General features: G+C 41.3%; 2 protein-coding genes across 6 annotated transcripts in view; both read left to right on the top strand.

Annotated features, from left to right (window-relative positions):
- The window catches only part of LOC112248984 (transmembrane protein 138), a 32487-nt gene extending 16990 nt beyond the window's left edge, over positions 1-15497 (top strand). For all 4 annotated transcript variants that reach the window (XM_024418484.2, XM_024418483.2, XM_024418482.2 and 1 more), the window contains 2 exons: positions 14588-14663; positions 14803-15497. In XM_024418484.2, the coding sequence (XP_024274252.1) occupies positions 14588-14663; positions 14803-14921 (195 nt within the window). In that variant the 3' untranslated portion in view covers positions 14922-15497. The remainder of the gene's footprint in view (positions 1-14587; positions 14664-14802) is intronic.
- A 956-nt stretch (positions 15498-16453) lies between these two features.
- The window catches only part of LOC112248982 (DNA damage-binding protein 1), a 29236-nt gene continuing 24306 nt past the window's right edge, over positions 16454-21383 (top strand). The window contains exons 1-7 of one of the 2 annotated variants that reach the window (XM_042320878.1): positions 16454-16474; positions 18398-18546; positions 19082-19198; positions 19359-19580; positions 19880-19994; positions 20237-20334; positions 20511-20669. In XM_042320878.1, coding sequence (XP_042176812.1) covers positions 18505-18546; positions 19082-19198; positions 19359-19580; positions 19880-19994; positions 20237-20334; positions 20511-20669 — 753 coding nt within the window. In that variant the 5' untranslated portion in view covers positions 16454-16474; positions 18398-18504. Of the gene's footprint in view, positions 16475-16824; positions 16988-18397; positions 18547-19081; positions 19199-19358; positions 19581-19879; positions 19995-20236; positions 20335-20510; positions 20670-21383 lie in introns of those variants that run through there. The other variant, XM_024418479.2, reaches the window with a different exon arrangement.

Here is a 21383-nt window from a genome sequence, read left to right as displayed (position 1 = left end):
ACACACACACACACATTGTGTATACACACACACACACACATTGTGTATACACACACACACACACATTGTGTATACACACACACACACACACACATTGTGTATACACACACACATTGTGTATACACACACACATTGTGTATACACACACACATTGTGTACACACACACACATTGTGTACACACACACACACACACACACACACACACACACACACACACATTGTGTATATACACACACACACATTGTGTATATACACACACACACACACACACACACACACACACATTGTGTATATACACACACACACATTGTGTATACACACACACACACACACACACACACTGTGTGTATACACACACACACATTGTGTGTATACACACACACACACACACACACACACACACATGTGTGTATACACACACACACACACACACACACACACACATTGTGTGTATACACACACACACACACACACACACACTGTGTGTATACACACACACACACACACACACACACATTGTGTATATACACACACACACACACACACACACATTGTGTATATACACACACACACACACACACACATTGTGTATATACACACACACACACACACACATTGTGTATATACACACACACACACACACATTGTGTATACACACACACACACACACACACACACACACACACACATTGTGTATATACACACACACACATTGTGTATATACACACACACACCAGTGTGTATATACACACACACCAGTGTATATATACACACCAGTGTGTATATACACACACACCAGTGTATATATACACACACACCAGTGTATATATACACACACACCAGTGTATATATACACACACACCAGTGTATATATACACACACACACACACACACATTGTGTATATACACACACACCTGTGTATATACACACACACACCAGTGTATATATACACACACCCAGTGTGTATACACACACACACCAGTGTGTATACACACACACACAGTGTATACACACACACTGTATATACACACACACACACTGTATATACACACACACACACACACTGTGTATATACACACACACACACACACACATTGTGTATTACACACACACACACACTGTGTATTACACACACACATTGTGTATTACACACACACATTGTGTATTACACACACACATTGTGTATTACACACACACACTGTGTATTACACACACACACACTGTGTATTACACACACACACACTGTGTATTACACACACACACACTGTGTATTACACACACACACACTGTGTATTACACACACACACACTGTGTATTACACACACACACACTGTGTATTACACACACACACACATTGTGTATTACACACACACACACATTGTGTATTACACACACACACACATTGTGTATTACACACACACACACACATTGTGTATTACACACACACACACACACATTGTGTATTACACACACACACACACACATTGTGTATTACACACACACACACACACATTGTGTATTACACACACACACACACACATTGTGTATTACACACACACACACACACATTGTGTATTACACACACACACACACACATTGTGTATTACACACACACACACACATTGTGTATTACACACACACACACACATTGTGTATTACACACACACACACACATTGTGTATTACACACACACACACACATTGTGTATTACACACACACACACACATTGTGTATTACACACACACACACACATTGTGTATTACACACACACACACACATTGTGTATTACACACACACACATTGTGTATTACACACACACACACACATTGTGTATTACACACACACACACATTGTGTATTACACACACACACACATTGTGTATTACACACACACACATTGTGTATTACACACACACACACATTGTGTATTACACACACACACACACATTGTGTATTACACACACACACACACATTGTGTATTACACACACACACACATTGTGTATTACACACACACACATTGTGTATTACACACACACACATTGTGTATTACACACACACACACATTGTGTATTACACACACACACACATTGTGTATTACACACACACACACATTGTGTATTACACACACACACATTGTGTATTACACACACACATTGTGTATTACACACACACACACATTGTGTATTACACACACACACACATTGTGTATTACACACACACACACATTGTGTATTACACACACACACATTGTGTATTACACACACACACATTGTGTATTACACACACACATTTTGTATTACACACACACACATTGTGTATTACACACACACACACATTGTGTATTACACACACACACACATTGTGTATTACACACACACACACATTGTGTATTACACACACACACACACACACACATTGTGTATTACACACACACACACACACACACACACACACACATTGTGTATTACACACACACACACACACACACACACACACACACACACACACACACATTGTGTATTACACACACACACACATTGTGTATTACACACACACACACACATTGTGTATTACACACACACACACACATTGTGTATTACACACACATTGTGTATTACACACACACACATTGTGTATTACACACACACACACATTGTGTATTACACACACACACACATTGTGTATTACACACACACACACATTGTGTATTACACACACACACACACACACATTGTGTATTACACACACACACACACACACACACATTGTGTATTACACACACACACACACACACACACATTGTGTATTACACACACACTCACACACACATTGTGTATTACACACACACACACACACACATTGTGTATTACACACACACACATATTGTGTATTACACACACACATTGTGTATTACACACACACACACACATTGTGTATTACACACACACACACACACATTGTGTATTACACACACACACACATTGTGTATTACACACACACACTGTGTATTACACACACGCACACTGTGTATTACACACACGCACACTGTGTATTACACACACGCACACTGTGTATTACACACACGCACACTGTGTATTACACACACGCACACTGTGTATTACACACACGCACACTGTGTATTACACACACACACACTGTGTATTACACACATTGTATTACACACACACACACATTGTGTATTACACACACACACACACATTGTGTATTACACACACACATTGTGTATTACACACACACATTGTGTATTACACACACACATTGTGTATTACACACACACACACATTGTGTATTACACACACACACATTGTGTATTACACACACACACATTGTGTATTACACACACACACACACACATTGTGTATTACACACACACACACACACATTGTGTATTACACACACACACACACACACATTGTGTATTACACACACACACACACACACATTTGTATTACACACACACACTGTGTATTACACACACACATTGTGTATTACACACACACATTGTGTATTACACACACACACTGTGTATTACACACACACACTGTGTATTACACACACACACTGTGTATTACACACACACTGTGTATTACACACACACACACTGTGTATTACACACACACACTGTGTATTACACACACACACTGTGTATTACACACACACACTGTGTATTACACACACACACATTGTGTATTACACACACACACATTGTGTATTACACACACACACATTGTGTATTACACACACACACATTGTGTATTACACACACACATTGTGTATTACACACACACACACATTGTGTATTACACACACACATTGTGTATTACACACACACATTGTGTATTACACACACACACATTGTGTATTACACACACACATTGTGTATTACACACACACATTGTGTATTACACACACACATTGTGTATTACACACACACATTGTGTATTACACACACACACTGTGTATTACACACACACACTGTGTATTACACACACACACACTGTGTATTACACACACACACACTGTGTATTACACACACACACACTGTGTATTACACACACACACTGTGTATTACACACACACACATTGTGTATTACACACATTGTGTATTACACACACACACATTGTGTATTACACACACACACTATTACACACACACACATTGTGTATTACACACATTGTGTATTACACACACACACATTGTGTATTACACACACACACATTGTGTATTACACACACACACACACATTGTGTATTACACACACACACACACATTGTGTATTACACACACACACACATTGTGTATTACACACACACACACACACACACACATTGTGTATTACACACACACACACACACACACATTGTGTATTACACACACACACACACACACACATTGTGTATTACACACACACACACATTGTGTATTACACACACACACACATTGTGTATTACACACACACACATTGTGTATTACACACACACACACATTGTGTATTACACACACACACATTGTGTATTACACACACACACACACACATTGTGTATTACACACACACACATTGTGTATTACACACACACACACACATTGTGTATTACACACACACACACATTGTGTATTACACACACACACACACACACACATTGTGTATTACACACACACACACACACATTGTGTATTACACACACACACACATTGTGTATTACACACACACACACTGTGTATTACACACACACACTGTGTATTACACACACACACATTGTGTATTACACACACACACATTGTGTATTACACACACACACACTATTACACACACACACATTGTGTATTACACACATTGTGTATTACACACACACACATTGTGTATTACACACACACACATTGTGTATTACACACACACACACATTGTGTATTACACACACACACACATTGTGTATTACACACACACACACATTGTGTATTACACACACACACATTGTGTATTACACACACACACATTGTGTATTACACACACACACACATTGTGTATTACACACACACACATTGTGTATTACACACACACACACATTGTGTATTACACACACACACACATTGTGTATTACACACACACACACATTGTGTATTACACACACACACACACACATTGTGTATTACACACACACACACACACATTGTGTATTACACACACACACATTGTGTATTACACACACACACACACATTGTGTATTACACACACACACACACATTGTGTATTACACACACACACATTGTGTATTACACACACACACATTGTGTATTACACACACACACACATTGTGTATTACACACACACACACATTGTGTATTACACACACACACATTGTGTATTACACACACACACATTGTGTATTACACACACACACATTGTGTATTACACACACACACACATTGTGTATTACACACACACACATTGTGTATTACACACACACACATTGTGTATTACACACACACACATTGTGTATTACACACACACACACACACATTGTGTATTACACACACACACACACACACATTGTGTATTACACACACACACACATTGTGTATTACACACACACACATTGTGTATTACACACACACACATATTGTGTATTACACACACACACACATTGTGTATTACACACACACACACACATTGTGTATTACACACACACACACACATTGTGTATTACACACACACACATTGTGTATTACACACACACACATTGTGTATTACACACACACACATTGTGTATTACACACACACACACACACACATGTGTATTACACACACACACACATTGTGTATTACACACACACACACATTGTGTATTACACACACACACATTGTGTATTACACACACACACACATTGTGTATTACACACACACACACATTGTGTATTACACACACACACATTGTGTATTACACACACACACATTGTGTATTACACACACACACACATTGTGTATTACACACACACACATTGTGTATTACACACACACACACTGTGTATTACACACACACACATTGTGTATTACACACACACACACTGTGTATTACACACACACACATTGTTTATTACACACACACACATTGTGTATTACACACACACACACTGTGTATTACACACACACACACTGTGTATTACACACACACACACACACTGTGTATTACACACACACACACATTGTGTATTACACACACACACACATTGTGTATTACACACACACACATTGTGTATTACACACACACACACACATTGTGTATTACACACACACACATTGTGTATTACACACACACACATTGTGTATTACACACACACACACATTGTGTATTACACACACACACACATTGTGTATTACACACACACACACATTGTGTATTACACACACACACACACACACACACATTGTGTATTACACACACACACACATTGTGTATTACACACACACACACATTGTGTATTACACACACACACACATTGTGTATTACACACACACATTGTGTATTACACACACACATTGTGTATTACACACACACACACACACATTGTGTATTACACACACACACACACATTGTGTATTACACACACACACACACATTGTGTATTACACACACACACACACATTGTGTATTACACACACACACACACACATTGTGTATTACACACACACACACACATTGTGTATTACACACACACACACACATTGTGTATTACACACACACACACACACATTGTGTATTACACACACACACACACACACATGTGTATTACACACACACACACACACATTGTGTATTACACACACACACACACACACACACTGTGTATTACACACACACACACACACACTGTGTATTACACACACACACACACACACACACACACACACTGTGTATTACACACACACACTGTGTATTACACACACACACACTGTGTATTACACACACACACACACACACACACATTGTGTATCACACACACACACACACACACATTGTGTATTACACACACACACACACACACACATTGTGTATTACACACACACACACACACATTGTGTATCACACACACACACACACACACATTGTGTATTACACACACACACACACACACACATTGTGTATTACACACACACACATTGTGTATTACACACACACACACACTGTGTATTACACACACACACATTGTGTATTACACACACACATTGTGTATTACACACACACATTGTGTATTACACACACACACACATTGTGTATTACACACACACACACATTGTGTATTACACACACACACACATTGTGTATTACACACACACACACATTGTGTATTACACACACACACATTGTGTATTACACACACACACATTGTGTATTACACACACACACAATGTGTGTGTGTGTATTACACACACACACAATGTGTATTACACACACACACACATTGTGTATTACACACACACACACACATTGTGTATTACACACACACACACACACACACACATTGTGTATTACACACACACACATTGTGTATTACACACACACACACACACACATTGTGTATTACACACACACACACACACACACACATTGTGTATTACACACACACACACACACATTGTGTATTACACACACACACACACACATTGTGTATTACACACACACACACATTGTGTATTACACACACACACACATTGTGTATTACACACACACACACATTGTGTATTACACACACACACACATTGTGTATTACACACACACACACATTGTGTATTACACACACACATTGTGTATTACACACACACATCGTGTATTACACACACACACACACACATTGTGTATTACACACACACACACACATTGTGTATTACACACACACACACACATTGTGTATTACACACACACACACATTGTGTATTACACACACACACACACACACACACACACACATTGTGTATTACACACACACACACACATTGTGTATTACACACACACACACACACATTGTGTATTACACACACACACACACAGTGTGTATTACACACACACACACACACACTGTGTATTACACACACACACACACACACTGTGTATTACACACACACACACACTGTGTATTACACACACACACTGTGTATTACACACACACACACACACACACACACACTGTATTACACACACACACATTGTGTATTACACACATTGTGTATTACACACACACACATTGTGTATTACACACATTGTGTATTACACACACACACATTGTGTATTACACACACACATTGTGTATTACACACACACATTGTGTATTACACACACACATTGTGTATTACACACATTGTGTATTACACACACACACACACACACACACATTGTGTATTACACACACATTGTGTATTACACACATTGTGTATTACACACACACACACATTGTGTATTACACACACACACACACATTGTGTATTACACACACACACACATTGTGTATTACACACACACACACACTGTGTATTACACACACACACACACTGTGTATTACACACACACACACACACACTGTGTATTACACACACACACACACACACACACACACACATTGTGTATTACACACACATTGTGTATTACACACACACACACATTGTGTATTACACACACACACATTGTGTATTACACACACACACACACACACACATTGTGTATTACACACACACACACACATTGTGTATTACACACACACTGTGTATTACACACACACACATTGTGTATTACACACACACACATTGTGTATTACACACACACACATTGTGTATTACACACACACACATTGTGTATTACACACACACACATTGTGTATTACACACACACACATTGTGTATTACACACACACACATTGTGTATTACACACACACACATTGTGTATTACACACACACACATTGTGTATTACACACACACACATTGTGTATTACACACACACACATTGTGTATTACACACACACACACACACACACACCACACACACACACACACACACACATATATACACACACACACACACACACACACACACACACACACACACACACAGTAAAAATAAACACACATTGTAAAAAATAAACACCATCGCATTATACTCTGGTTTGGACACATCATGGACCTCAAAAAAGTGAGGGGGTTATGGTCGGTGTAGACCACAATGGGTACTACCCCCGACTCGACATACACTTCGAAGTGTTGTAGCGCCCAAATGAGTGCTAGCGCTTCCTTTTCAATAACAGAGTAGTTCAACTGATAATCGTTAAACTTTTTGGAAAAGAAACTAACAGGCCTCTCAATCCCAGACACATCTGCTTGCAGCAAAACTGCACCTGCCCCCACATGACTAGCATCCACCTGCAAGGTAAATGACAAATCCACGCGAGGAGCAGCCAGCACCGGAGTTGAGGTCAGCAACCTCTTTGCATCTTCAAAAGCGTGTTGACAACGAGTAGACCAAATGTAAACAGCCTTAGCTTTCAGCATATCTGTCAAGGGAGCGACCACAGTAGAGAAGTTATTACCTCCAATGTCAATATCATGTTCTATTAAGTTTGTACGTGTAGGTGTATCAGAAAACAAACCTGGAAATCTCTGAATAAGACCAACCATCTCTTTCCGCCCATCAACAGGTAGGTGAGTGAGAAGACTGTCTAAAATATCCAGTGTTTCTGAATTTTTCAATCTACCCTGCAATATACAATCGTCAGGACCAGGAACATCTTCCTCCTCATGCACAGATCTAGCACGACAAGAACCCAAGGAAACAACGGTATCAGCCAAAAGAACAGGTTTTACCGTCCTCTGTAGAATCCCACTGTTCAGTCTCAGAGGAACGTGCATAATAGGGTTTTAACAGATTTACATGGCACAGCTGGTGTGCTTTCCTCCATTCTGGAGTGGCAACTAGATAACTTTGCTCAGTGTACTGGCGCACCACTGTATATGGACCTTGAAACTTGGCTTGAAAAGGAGAACCTACAATTGGCAGCAGAGCAAGAACCTGGTCACCTGGACTAAAGTGACGAGGCTCAGTTCGGCAATCAAATATGCCCTTCATCCTCTCCTGTGAAGATGATAACTTCTCTTTAGCCATTTCACCAGCGGCGTACAGTCGTCGCCGGAAATCACACACATACGATAATAGGGACTGAGGAGGCTCGGGAGACTTCCAGTCATCCTGGAGAACAGATAAAAGTCCACGCACCCTATGTCCAAACAAAGGTCATTTGGACTGAAACCTGTGCTCTCCTGTGAAACTTCCCTAGCGGCTAACAGTAACCAAGGCAACCCCTCCTCCCAATCCTTATCCATCTCAGTACAATAAGCTCTCAACAAAGACTTAAGTGTTTGATGGAAACGTTCCAGTGCTCCTTGACTTTGTGTGTGATAGGCGCTAGACAAATTGTGTTTAATATGGAGCTGTTGAAGAACCTGACTAAACAGATTAGAGGTAAAATTAGATCCTTGATCACTCTGAATGACCTTAGGGATTCCAAACAATGAGAGAAACCGAGTCAAAGCTTTTAACACAGTTTTAGTCGTGATAGATCGGAGAGGATAGGCAGCAGGAAACCTAGTGGTCTGACACATCACAGTGAACAGGTAACTGCTACCCTTTTTAGAACGAGGCAGAGGACCCACACAGTCAATAATCAGATACTCAAAAGGTTGGCTGAGTACAGGAATAGGAAACAATGGTACTGGTTTAATAGCTTGATTAGGCTTACCAGTTAATTGACAGGTGTGACAAGTTTTGATAAAATCAGAAACATCCCTCTTTAATCTAGGCCAAAAGAAATGTCTTAATATGTGATTGTAGGTTTTCCTCACCCCCATATGTCCAGCAACGTCGCTGTGAGAAGTTTCCAACACCAACTCACGAAGCATAACTGGTACAACAACCTGACTAATTGCCTCCCCCAGAAAACAACTATCACGAGACACCCACTTTCTCATCAGGACATCCTCTTGGAGAAAATAGCCATGGGCGACTTCTCCCAACTGTTCTACAGGCACAATTTGATCACGCAACTCTTCCAACGTGGGGTCATCCCGTTGCGCATTGATTAGATCTGACCGGGTTACAGATAACGGGATAACAGGGAAAACAGTGACATACTTTGTATTATCATTAGTCGGCGCAGTAACCAGTTCGCCACGGCTCATAGAACGTGTCACTGCACACGCAGAGAACACCTCTGTGAAACTCTGTACACTCTCATCAGGAATCCCAACAAATGACGGCTTAGTGGAAACCACTAGAGATGGAAACACGACTGGCCATACACGCTCACCAGCCAAGTTATTCCCAAGGATAACGTCGATACCCTCAATAGGCAACGAAGGACGCACCCCCACAACAACTTCACCCTTCACCAGCCCACAATCCAACATCAGTTTATGCAATGGAACTGAAGAGTGTTCAAACCTATTCCCCTAATTAGAACACTATTCCCTGAATCAGTCTCAGCAGAAAAGGGTAACACAGACTCCAACACAAATGATTCAGAGGCACCTGTGTCTCTCAGGATCTTCACTGGCACTAGGTCTTTACTTCCTAACATAGACACAAAACCTTCCGTAATGAAAGGTAAATAGTCTGGATCAATATGGACTTTCACATTCTCCTGGGCCTGAGGAAATGAGTCATGAGTGAACTGATGTGGAACAGGTGCAGCTAACACGGTAGGCTTAGATTTAGCATAAGCACCCTTTGACCTGAGAAGTGGACATTCGTTTTTCCAATGACCTGAACCTTGACAGTAGTGACACTCCTGCCCAAAGTCAGCTTTACCATGGGAGTCAGGCTCAACCCTAGTTGAATGGAACTCTGCCCGTGAACCAAAGTATCTCGGTGAGCGAAGCCCAAATCTATCCGAACGCCCCCACTCTTTCCGAATACGGGGCTCTGCAAAGACACTTTTGTGAGTCAACACATACTCGTCCGCCAAAACCGCAGCGTCAGCAACATTCTTTACTTTCTGTTCGTTAATATACGTGGCAATACGATCAGGAATTGTGTCCTTAAATTGCTCTAACATAATCAGATCACACAGCCCTTGGAAAGTCACAACTGCAGAGGCGGAACACCAGCGATTAAACTGTAAAGATAACTGTCGCGCAAACTCAACATGAGTCTGCTTATCATCCCTTTTTAAAGTTCTAAATCGTTGGCGGTAAGCCTCAGGGACCAGTTAATAAATCTGTAACACAGCTGTTTTAACTTTATCATAACTGGCACTGTCGTGTACACTAAGAGCTGAATATGCTTCCTGCGCTTTACCAGTCAGCACACACTGCAACATTAAAGTGCGGTCAGAATCAGGCCAACTCCTAGTGTCAGCAACCCGCTCAAACAACGAAAATAATGTCTCGGGGTCCTTTTCATTAAACTGTTTGGTTTGCATATATATATATGTGTGTGTGTGTGTGTGTGTGTGTGTGTGTGTGTGTGTGTGTGTGTGTGTGTGTGTGTGTGTGTGTGTGTGTGTGTACAGTTGAAGTCGGAAGTTTAAATACCCTTAGGTTGCAGTCATTAAAACTCATTTTTCATCCACTACACACATTTATTGTAAACAAACTATAGTTTTGACATGTCAGTTGTGTCATGCACAAAGTAGATGTCCTAAGTAATTTTTCCAACAATTGTTTACAGACAGATTATTTAACTTATAACTCACTGTATCACAATTCCATTGGGTCAGAAGTTTACATACACTAATTGACTGTGCCTTTTAACAGTTTGGACAATTCCAGAAAATTATGTCATGGCTTTAGAAGCTTCTGATAGGCTAATTGACATAATTTGAGTCAATTGGAGGTGTACCTGTGGATGTATTTCAAGGCCTACCTTCAAACTCAGAGCCTCTTTGCTTGACATCATGGGAAAATCAAAAGATATCAGCCAAGACCTCAGAAAAAAATTGTAGACCTCCGTAAGTCTGGTTCATCCTTGGGAGCAATTTACAAATGCCTGAAGGTACCGCGCTCATCTGTACAAACAATAGTGTGCAAGTATAAACACCATGGGACCACTCAGCCGCTATACCGCTCAGGAAGGAGACGCGTTCTGTCTCCTAGAGATGAACGTACTTTGGTGCGAAAAGTGCAAATCAATCACAGAACAACAGCAAAGGACCTTGTGAAGATGCTGGAGGAAACAAAAGTATCTGTAACAAAGTCCTATATCGACATAACCTGAAAGGCCGCTCAGCAAGGAAGAAGCCACTGCTCCAAAACCGCTGCTCCAAAACCACCATAAAAAAAGCCAGAGTACGGTTTGCAACCGCACATGGGGACAAAGATTGTACTTTTTGGAGAAATGTCCTCTGTTCTGATGAAACAAAAAGAGAACTGTTTGGCCATAATGACCATCATTATGTTTGAAGGAAAAAGGGGGGGAGGCTTGCAAGCCGAAGAACACTATCCCAACCGTGAAGCACGGGGGTGGCAGCATCATGTTGTGGGGGTGCTTTGCTGCAGGAGGGACTGGAGCACTTCACAAAATAGATGGCATCATGAGGTAGGAAAAATATGTGGATTTATTGAAGCAACATCTCAAGACATCAGTCAGGAAGTTCAAGCTTGGTCGCAAATGGGTCTTCCAAATGGACAATGACCCCAAGCATATTGGAGTGGCCATCACAAAGCCCTGACCTCAATCCCATGGAACATTTGTGGGCAGAACTGAAAAAGAGTGCGAGCAAGGAGGCCTACAAACCTGACTCAGTTACACCAGCTCTGTCAGGAGGAATGGGCCAAAATTCACCTAACTTATTGACCCAAGTTAAACAATTTAAAGGCAATGCTACTAAATACTAATTGAGTGTATGTAATCTTCTGACCCACTGGGAATGTGATGAAAGAAATAAAAGCTGAAATAAATAATTCTCTCTATTATTCTGACATTTCACATTCTTAAAATAAAGTGGTGATCCTAACTGACCTAAAACAGGAAGTTTTTACTAGGATTAAATGTCAGGAATTGTGAAAAACTGAGCTTAAATGTATTTGGCTAAGGTGTATGTAAACTTCAACTGTATGTGTGAAGCCTGCGTGTGTGAGTGTGTGTCCTGTGTATTTTCATGGGGATAGTTGTGATTTGTAGTTATTATAGAAATGTGCACGTGTGAAGGTATGGGATCTGTTCATAGACTGGTGATCAACATTCAGTGAATTTGAGGTTTGAGAGAAGTACTGTAGAGGAACGGATCATTCTTACAGGCAATTGGGGGATTTAGCCTGAGCTGTGATGTTCAGGAAGCTCCCTGGCAACCAACTATGACTGAGCTTTTGTCATAAGTGGATTCACTCCTAGCCACAAATAAGATGAGAGTATACTTTATTAATCCACAGGGGGAAATATGGAATTTCAAGTTTTCTGTAGGCCTCATAATTGTTTATTACATATGTATTATAATTTACTATCAATTTATGGTTTATTATATGTCTTAGTGAAAGAATGCTATCCCTCAAACTGAATGATGCATTGGGTTGTGTCTATCTCTGCAGAATCTACGCTGGCTAAAATCAAACCGCTATGTGTGGACGGATGGTCTCCAAGTGCTTTTTGTCTTCCAAAGAATAGGTGAGGCTATCTTTGGTCACACACTTACTGAAACACATTTTAGGAAACCTGTTAGGCCTGAAACGCAATAGTTGTTGTCTTTTCTGTTTCAAAACCAAATGACTTCAGTCTTTCATTGGTGATGTGTGTTTGTGTGCAGCGTCCGTGTTGTACTACTACTTCTACAAGCGCACCACAGAGTACCTGGGTGACCCTCGGCTCTATGAAGACTCGCCTTGGCTCAGAGACGCCTTTGCCAATGCCAGGGCCCGCCAGTGAGCAAAGAGCAGTGTGTGGAGATTAAACTGGAAAGGACAGATCCTAAATTGACCCCTCCATTTCCCCACGGACACAGAGAGACACTGCTACGTGCAGAACTGAAATAGACGCTACAGTGCACAGGCATGGGCTTATACGGAGGGAAGACGTGGGTAAACTTTAACAAGAAGGGTGAAAAATTAGATTCTGCTTGGATACAGCAAGCCACTTTGCAGGGCAAGCCAGATGTACTGTAAGAGGCAAACTGGTTTAGGGCCTTGATTAATGGACAGAATGTTATACCAAGATGACTGTGATGCTGAAATTTGAGAACTCATAGTTTGATGTGACATTGACACAACAAGTTATATCTTTTTTTTCACACTTTGTAACCTTGTGACTGCGTTTGTCTGTGTTATTTAGCTATCAATGTAATTATTATCTTTGTTGTTTTGTAGGATGATTTGAGAGTTTGTGTGCCAGATTTTGTGTGTGAAGATGACTGGAAAGAAAAACTAATGTTTTATGTGTTTAAAATGCTTACTTCCCCCCCCCCCTGCTTTTTGTACAAATGTATTAAACAAAACCCAGACAGTGCATATGTGCTCAGTATTCCTTTCAGTAAATACTTCCAATGTTAATCCTATATCACATGCACTCAGCATAAGCACACATTTATGTGACACATCAATTGACGTCACAAGCTCTAAGCATTGTGAATGAGGTTTCTTTTTTTGGTATGACCCTATGAGGTCATTGCATTGGCCTAAACACACTGGATTTACACATGGAAAAAGACAAACCGTTAGACAGTCGCATGCTAAATCTCCAAAAACAATTTGGGTGAACAGAATGTACGCTGTGCAGATACAGTATGTCTCAGAATAGGGGACTAAAGACCTACGGCAGAGTCTATATATTACTGAAGGTAAAACTGGATGTGTCAGTCAATTTATCACCACATCTCTCCTAACCCACCCCATAAATAGTGCTCGACAGTAAATATACACTCCAATACACCATATGCATGCTTGCTTTCATGGAGCCACAGACAGGGATCTATTCTTATACCTGGGATTAATCAGGGATTGAGTCTTTAGCCTACAGCCCACAGGCCAGTGTTTTTGACAGCAGTGATGTCACTGCAAGCCCTGTGTTTATGAAGGTGTCAGCAAGGATGGTGGATAGACCAAGATGTCTTACTCAGGCAGTTTACCATTGGAAAAAATAGTCAGGGTTCCTGTCTGTAAGTGGGCGTTCCCTCTCTCGCGTCAGCATGCTTTCCTGCGTGAGGCCAATGGCTCTGGTCTACTTATTGTCCCCTCCCTGTTTTCCCCATACGCCCTCACTAGAAATATATTGTTTCTGTGGCACCCCAACCGCGGGGCAGGGGCAATAAGTAGACCAGAGTGGCCCCGTCCTGAAACAAATTAAGGAGGGAGGTGTCTCGCTTTCTCTACCGTCTCTGGTGTCAGTCCAATGCTAACCTAACGCATGCATATGCGCACACACACACAGTAATACAAGCCGAAGAACACCTGCCATTTTGACCATTATCGATTTTGATTGATACAGTAAGTAGATTAAGTGTTTCTTATAAGGGAATTTTGCTTGATCAAACGTGAGCAACAATGCCATGGCTCTGAAAGATCTCTAGTCCTCTTCATCAGTGACTTGGCTCTCTGCTGCGGAGGTTGACAATTTAAAACACTGATGAGTAAAGCATCGCAACACAGTATTTCCTGTGAAAAAACGTCCTATTACAGAGGGGTAAGCCAAATAATATAAGTTATGACACTCTCCTCTTCTGTCCAATGCAGATGGACAATGCACCATATTATTAAAAAATGCACCAACAACGACAAATCGAATTCCGAGCCACATGGGGCGCTGTGAAAGTAAATATATCTCGTGTTTTTAGCAATACACTTCCGCTTGTTTTTTAAAATTATTTATATCCATGGTTTCAACACTTGTGAAGAACTGATACGATTTCACTGGTGTTCTTATTCTGTCTTTGAACGCCATGTCTTATAATTACGTGGTAACAGCGCAGAAACCGACGGCAGTCAATGCCTGCATCACCGGTAATTATGTTATTCTTGTTAGCTCGCGCACCAACATGTCGTAGCGACCTCATCCACTAGCACGCTAAGCTCCCGCGCGAGAAGCCAAGCTACAGGCACCTGCAGGCCCCTTGATATTGTTTCGCCAGCAAGTTGATCAAGTCCATTGATAAAGGCTTTGTTCAAAGTTGTTTTATTAACCATGCACTGCATTGGACATGTGGTTTCGCTCGACCGATATCATATAGCTAGCAATCGATTGTCAATCAAGTGAACACAAAATGTCACGAGCCAGTGTGTGCTCCTGCGCAGCCAGGATGTTTTGAAGCTAATGCTAGCTATCTTCAGCTGTCCGATGTCAATTTGTTTGGATTACTATTACCTTCTTGTTTATCAGTTGGCCAAGAATCTCAGACAGGTTTGGAGCTTCAGTGTTGCAAAATTACACAGGTAGCAGGCAGGCAGGCCACTGCAGTGCCAGTTAATATGTCTACCTAAATAATAAATTGGCAAATTTATAACGTTATAGTCATGGACAGCCTGCGTAGTTACGAATGTAAGGGCATTTACTTAGCCTTTGACTGCCTGCATTTCTTTGATTGCAAATATGTTGGCGATAGCTGGCAAACTATTCAATGTATTACTTTTTAGGTTAAAATCACGTGTGATTAAAAATCACTTAATTTAAGGCATTCTGACACTGACTAACAAATCCCATATTGTTAATTTTAAAATCACACTGTCTAGGCAGTGTTGTCACCTTAGTGTATATTTTGAGTAAAAATGATCTGCTTAGCTAGAAAAGTAGGCCAGTTGTATTGCTAGTACATAGAAAAACAAATACTTGAACTCAAGAAATTAGCATTTTCAATATACAGGAAGGAGATTGGGGGGGGAAATTATTGCGTAGACTTCAAATCAAAATCAAATCAGATGTATTTATATAGCCCTTCGTACATCAGCTGATATCTCAAAGTGCTGTACAGAAACCCAGCCTAAAACCCCAAACAGCAAGCAATGCACGTGTAGAAGCACGGTGGCTAGGAAAAACTCCCTAGAAAGGCCAAAACCTAGGAAGAAACCTAGAGAGGAACCAGGCTATGAGGGGTGGCCAGTCCTCTTCTGGTTGTGCCGGGTGGAGATTATAACAGAACATGGCCAAGATGTTCAAATGTTCATAAATGACCGGCATGGTCAAATAATAATAATAATAATAATCACAGTAGTTGTCGAAGGGTGCAGCAAGTCAGCACCTCAGGAGTACATGTCAGCTGGCTCTTCATAGCCGATCACACACTAGCCGACTTGCCTAGTTAAATAAAAAATGTATATCTGCTAGTCATACAGAAAGCTGGAAGGCACTCCAATAACTACTAATTTAGCTCTTAGAAAAAGTTAGTCCGACTGACTAGACCACCCTCTCTTCCCCAGGCCACTTTACTTCTGCCGAGGACCTGAATCTGCTCATAGCCAAAAACACACGCCTGGAGATCTATGTGGTCACAGCGGAAGGGCTCCGGCCCGTCAAAGAGGTGGGCATGTACGGCAAGATTGCTGTCATGGAGCTCTTCAGGCCAAAGGTGAGTCTACTACTACCTGTATGTTTGTGTGTGCATGTTAGTCATTTCAAAGCTGGGTCACATTCAGTAGAGAGAAAACATTTTGAAACAAGGAGGTACTGCATGAACTTTTATTCATTTATTTTATTTAACCTTTATTTAACTAGGCAAGTCAGTTAAGAACAAATTCTTATTTACAATGACGGCCTACACCGGTCAAACCCAGACGACGCTGGGCCAATTGTGCGCCGCCCTATGGGACTCCCATTCACGGCCGGTTGTGATACAGCCTGGATTTTAACCATAGTGTCTGTAGTGACGCCTCAAGCACTGAGATGCAGTGTCTTAGACCGCTGCGCCACTCGTGATCCCAATAAGAACACAAAATTATGTTTAATGTTGCAAAAGGTTCCACTACGGTGTGCCCCTCTTAAGAAGACCCAGGTTTCTTTCTGTAACTGCCATACAAGTTGTAAACTAATGCCGAAATTGAACATCAGACATATGTTTTTACTGGCTTCAATGGAGAGGAACTTTTTGTCTGTTTTGACTGCAGGGCGAAAGCAAGGATCTGCTCTTCATTCTCACGGCCAAATACAACGCTTGCATCCTGGAGTACAAACAGAACGGGGAGAGCATCGACATCATCACCCGCGCCCACGGCAACGTGCAGGTAGGATAAAAATAAATATGAGGGTAGCTAGTGTCTTTGAGCTGTTGATGGAGGTCAAGGTATATGTTCTGCAAAACTGCAACAGGAATACTCTGCAGACTGAAACAATAGGATGCTGTGAAACTCCTCTTACTTGACCAACTTATTTATTTTTGCATAGGACCGCATCGGGCGTCCCTCGGAGACGGGCATCATTGGCATTGTAGACCCTGAGTGCCGCATGATCGGCCTGCGGCTGTACGACGGCCTATTCAAGGTGATTCCGTTGGACCGGGAGAACCGAGAACTCAAGGCCTTCAACATCCGCCTGGAGGAGCTGCAGGTCATCGACGTCCACTTCCTGTACGGCTGTCAGGCGCCCACAGTCTGCTTCATCTATCAGGTAGGGAGGGGTGGAGGTAAAATAGGGTGGGGGGAGGGATGGGTAGGAAGTGGTGGATGAAAGGGGTACAATGTTGGAGTGGTTGTGTTTTGAGGGGGTGGTTGGGGAGGAGATGAGAAAATGCAAGATTAGGAATATGATGCTGTTTGAAAGAATATTGGGGAGTAAGAGAGGATGTGTATATGAGACAGTAGTGCATGTCCGCTGAAAGGGGGAATGTGTGCTTTAGTTAACATAAATGTTGCGTGAATATCTGCGAGTGTGTCAGTCTGATTTGTTTCTGTGTTTGTGTGCTGTAGGACCCTCAGGGACGGCATGTGAAGACCTATGAGGTGTCGCTGAGGGAGAAGGAGTTCAACAAGGGGCCGTGGAAACAGGAGAACGTGGAGGCTGAGGCTTCTATGGTCATCCCAGGTGAGGAGAGAGAGAATCCAGGCAGGGTTAGACAATGATCGTCGGGCCCTGGTCCAATGCTCATGAGATTTACTTCATTCTGATGTTCAAAACTCTTAGATTAGTGTTTAAAGATAATTTCCACTGGAACTGCAGCACCCAAGGGTCCTCTTCTGCTTTTTCTACTTCTTCTTATAGTGTATTTAAATGTGATTCCCTTGTTGGTTGATTTACGTGGTGGTTGATGTATTTGTCTATTTCAGTCCCAGAACCATTTGGAGGTGCTATAATCATTGGACAAGAATCCATCACCTACCACAACGGGGATAAATACTTGGCCATTGCGCCTCCCACCATCAAGGTAAGATCAACGTAAATCAACACAATGCAGAGGCTTTCAACTCTTTTCCAGCATCATGCAGTTTGATAGCAATGATGAATTGGATATAGTGCTGCACTTCTCCAGATGCTCAAAGCACTTTATATAGAACAGAGGGACACTCCCCTCATACACCACCTCTGTCCCGCCCCCAACAGCAAAGCACCATCGTATGTCACAACCGCGTGGACCCCAACGGCTCCCGCTACCTGCTGGGGGACATGGAGGGTCGCCTGTTTATGCTGCTGCTGGAGAAGGAGGAGCTGATGGACGGGGCCGTGGTGCTCAAGGACCTCCGTGTCGAGCTGCTCGGAGAGGTATGTGTTGTAGGCCTGCTGTCTCCCTCTCTCTGTTTCTGGTTGTTTTCTCTTTTGTGTGGTCTCTCATTTCATCTCAACTTCTGTCTTTTGTTCTTCTCTCTGTAGAAAGCCTTCTCTCTTGCTCTCTCTGATGTCTCTCTTGCTTTTTCTGTCTCCCTCTGATCTCTTCTTTTTTTTATCTGGCTCAGTCGTCTCGTATCTTGCTTTCAGTGATGTCCCCTTTGAACTCTCTTTCACTTTTCTCTGCTTCTTTCCTCTTTGATATTCACATTACACAACTGAGTCTCAATGGCAGAATTATCCTTCAGTGTGTATTGTAAAAAAAAAATATGTGAGTGTACACCAGGCCCTTTTTGTAAGTTGATAATATGAGATGGGCTGAAGAGTAGGGTTGTACATTTTGGGGAATATTCAGAGGTGCTAACTTTCTGTGGGAATATATGTGGGAATTAATGGAAATATATACAAATTAATATTAATACCATTTAAGTGTGGATGTTTTTGCTTTGGATATATTTACCCATATCGTATGGAGACAGAAACTTACACCTTTTACCTTATCATAAGAAGACATAATTGCAAATGATTAAATCCTTCCAATATTAACAAAACCATTTAGTTACGAATTTAACTTTTTAATTAAATTAATTGACTTTTCACATGGGATGATTTTATTGAACAACAAAAGAAAGGGAATGATCCCCGATGATC

Source organism: Oncorhynchus tshawytscha, linkage group LG04 (genome assembly GCF_018296145.1).
Source record: "Oncorhynchus tshawytscha isolate Ot180627B linkage group LG04, Otsh_v2.0, whole genome shotgun sequence".
Taxonomy (NCBI): Eukaryota; Metazoa; Chordata; class Actinopteri; order Salmoniformes; family Salmonidae; genus Oncorhynchus; species Oncorhynchus tshawytscha.
The sequence above is the reverse complement of the archived record's forward strand: the minus strand, read 5'-3'. Positions and strand labels throughout refer to the sequence as shown.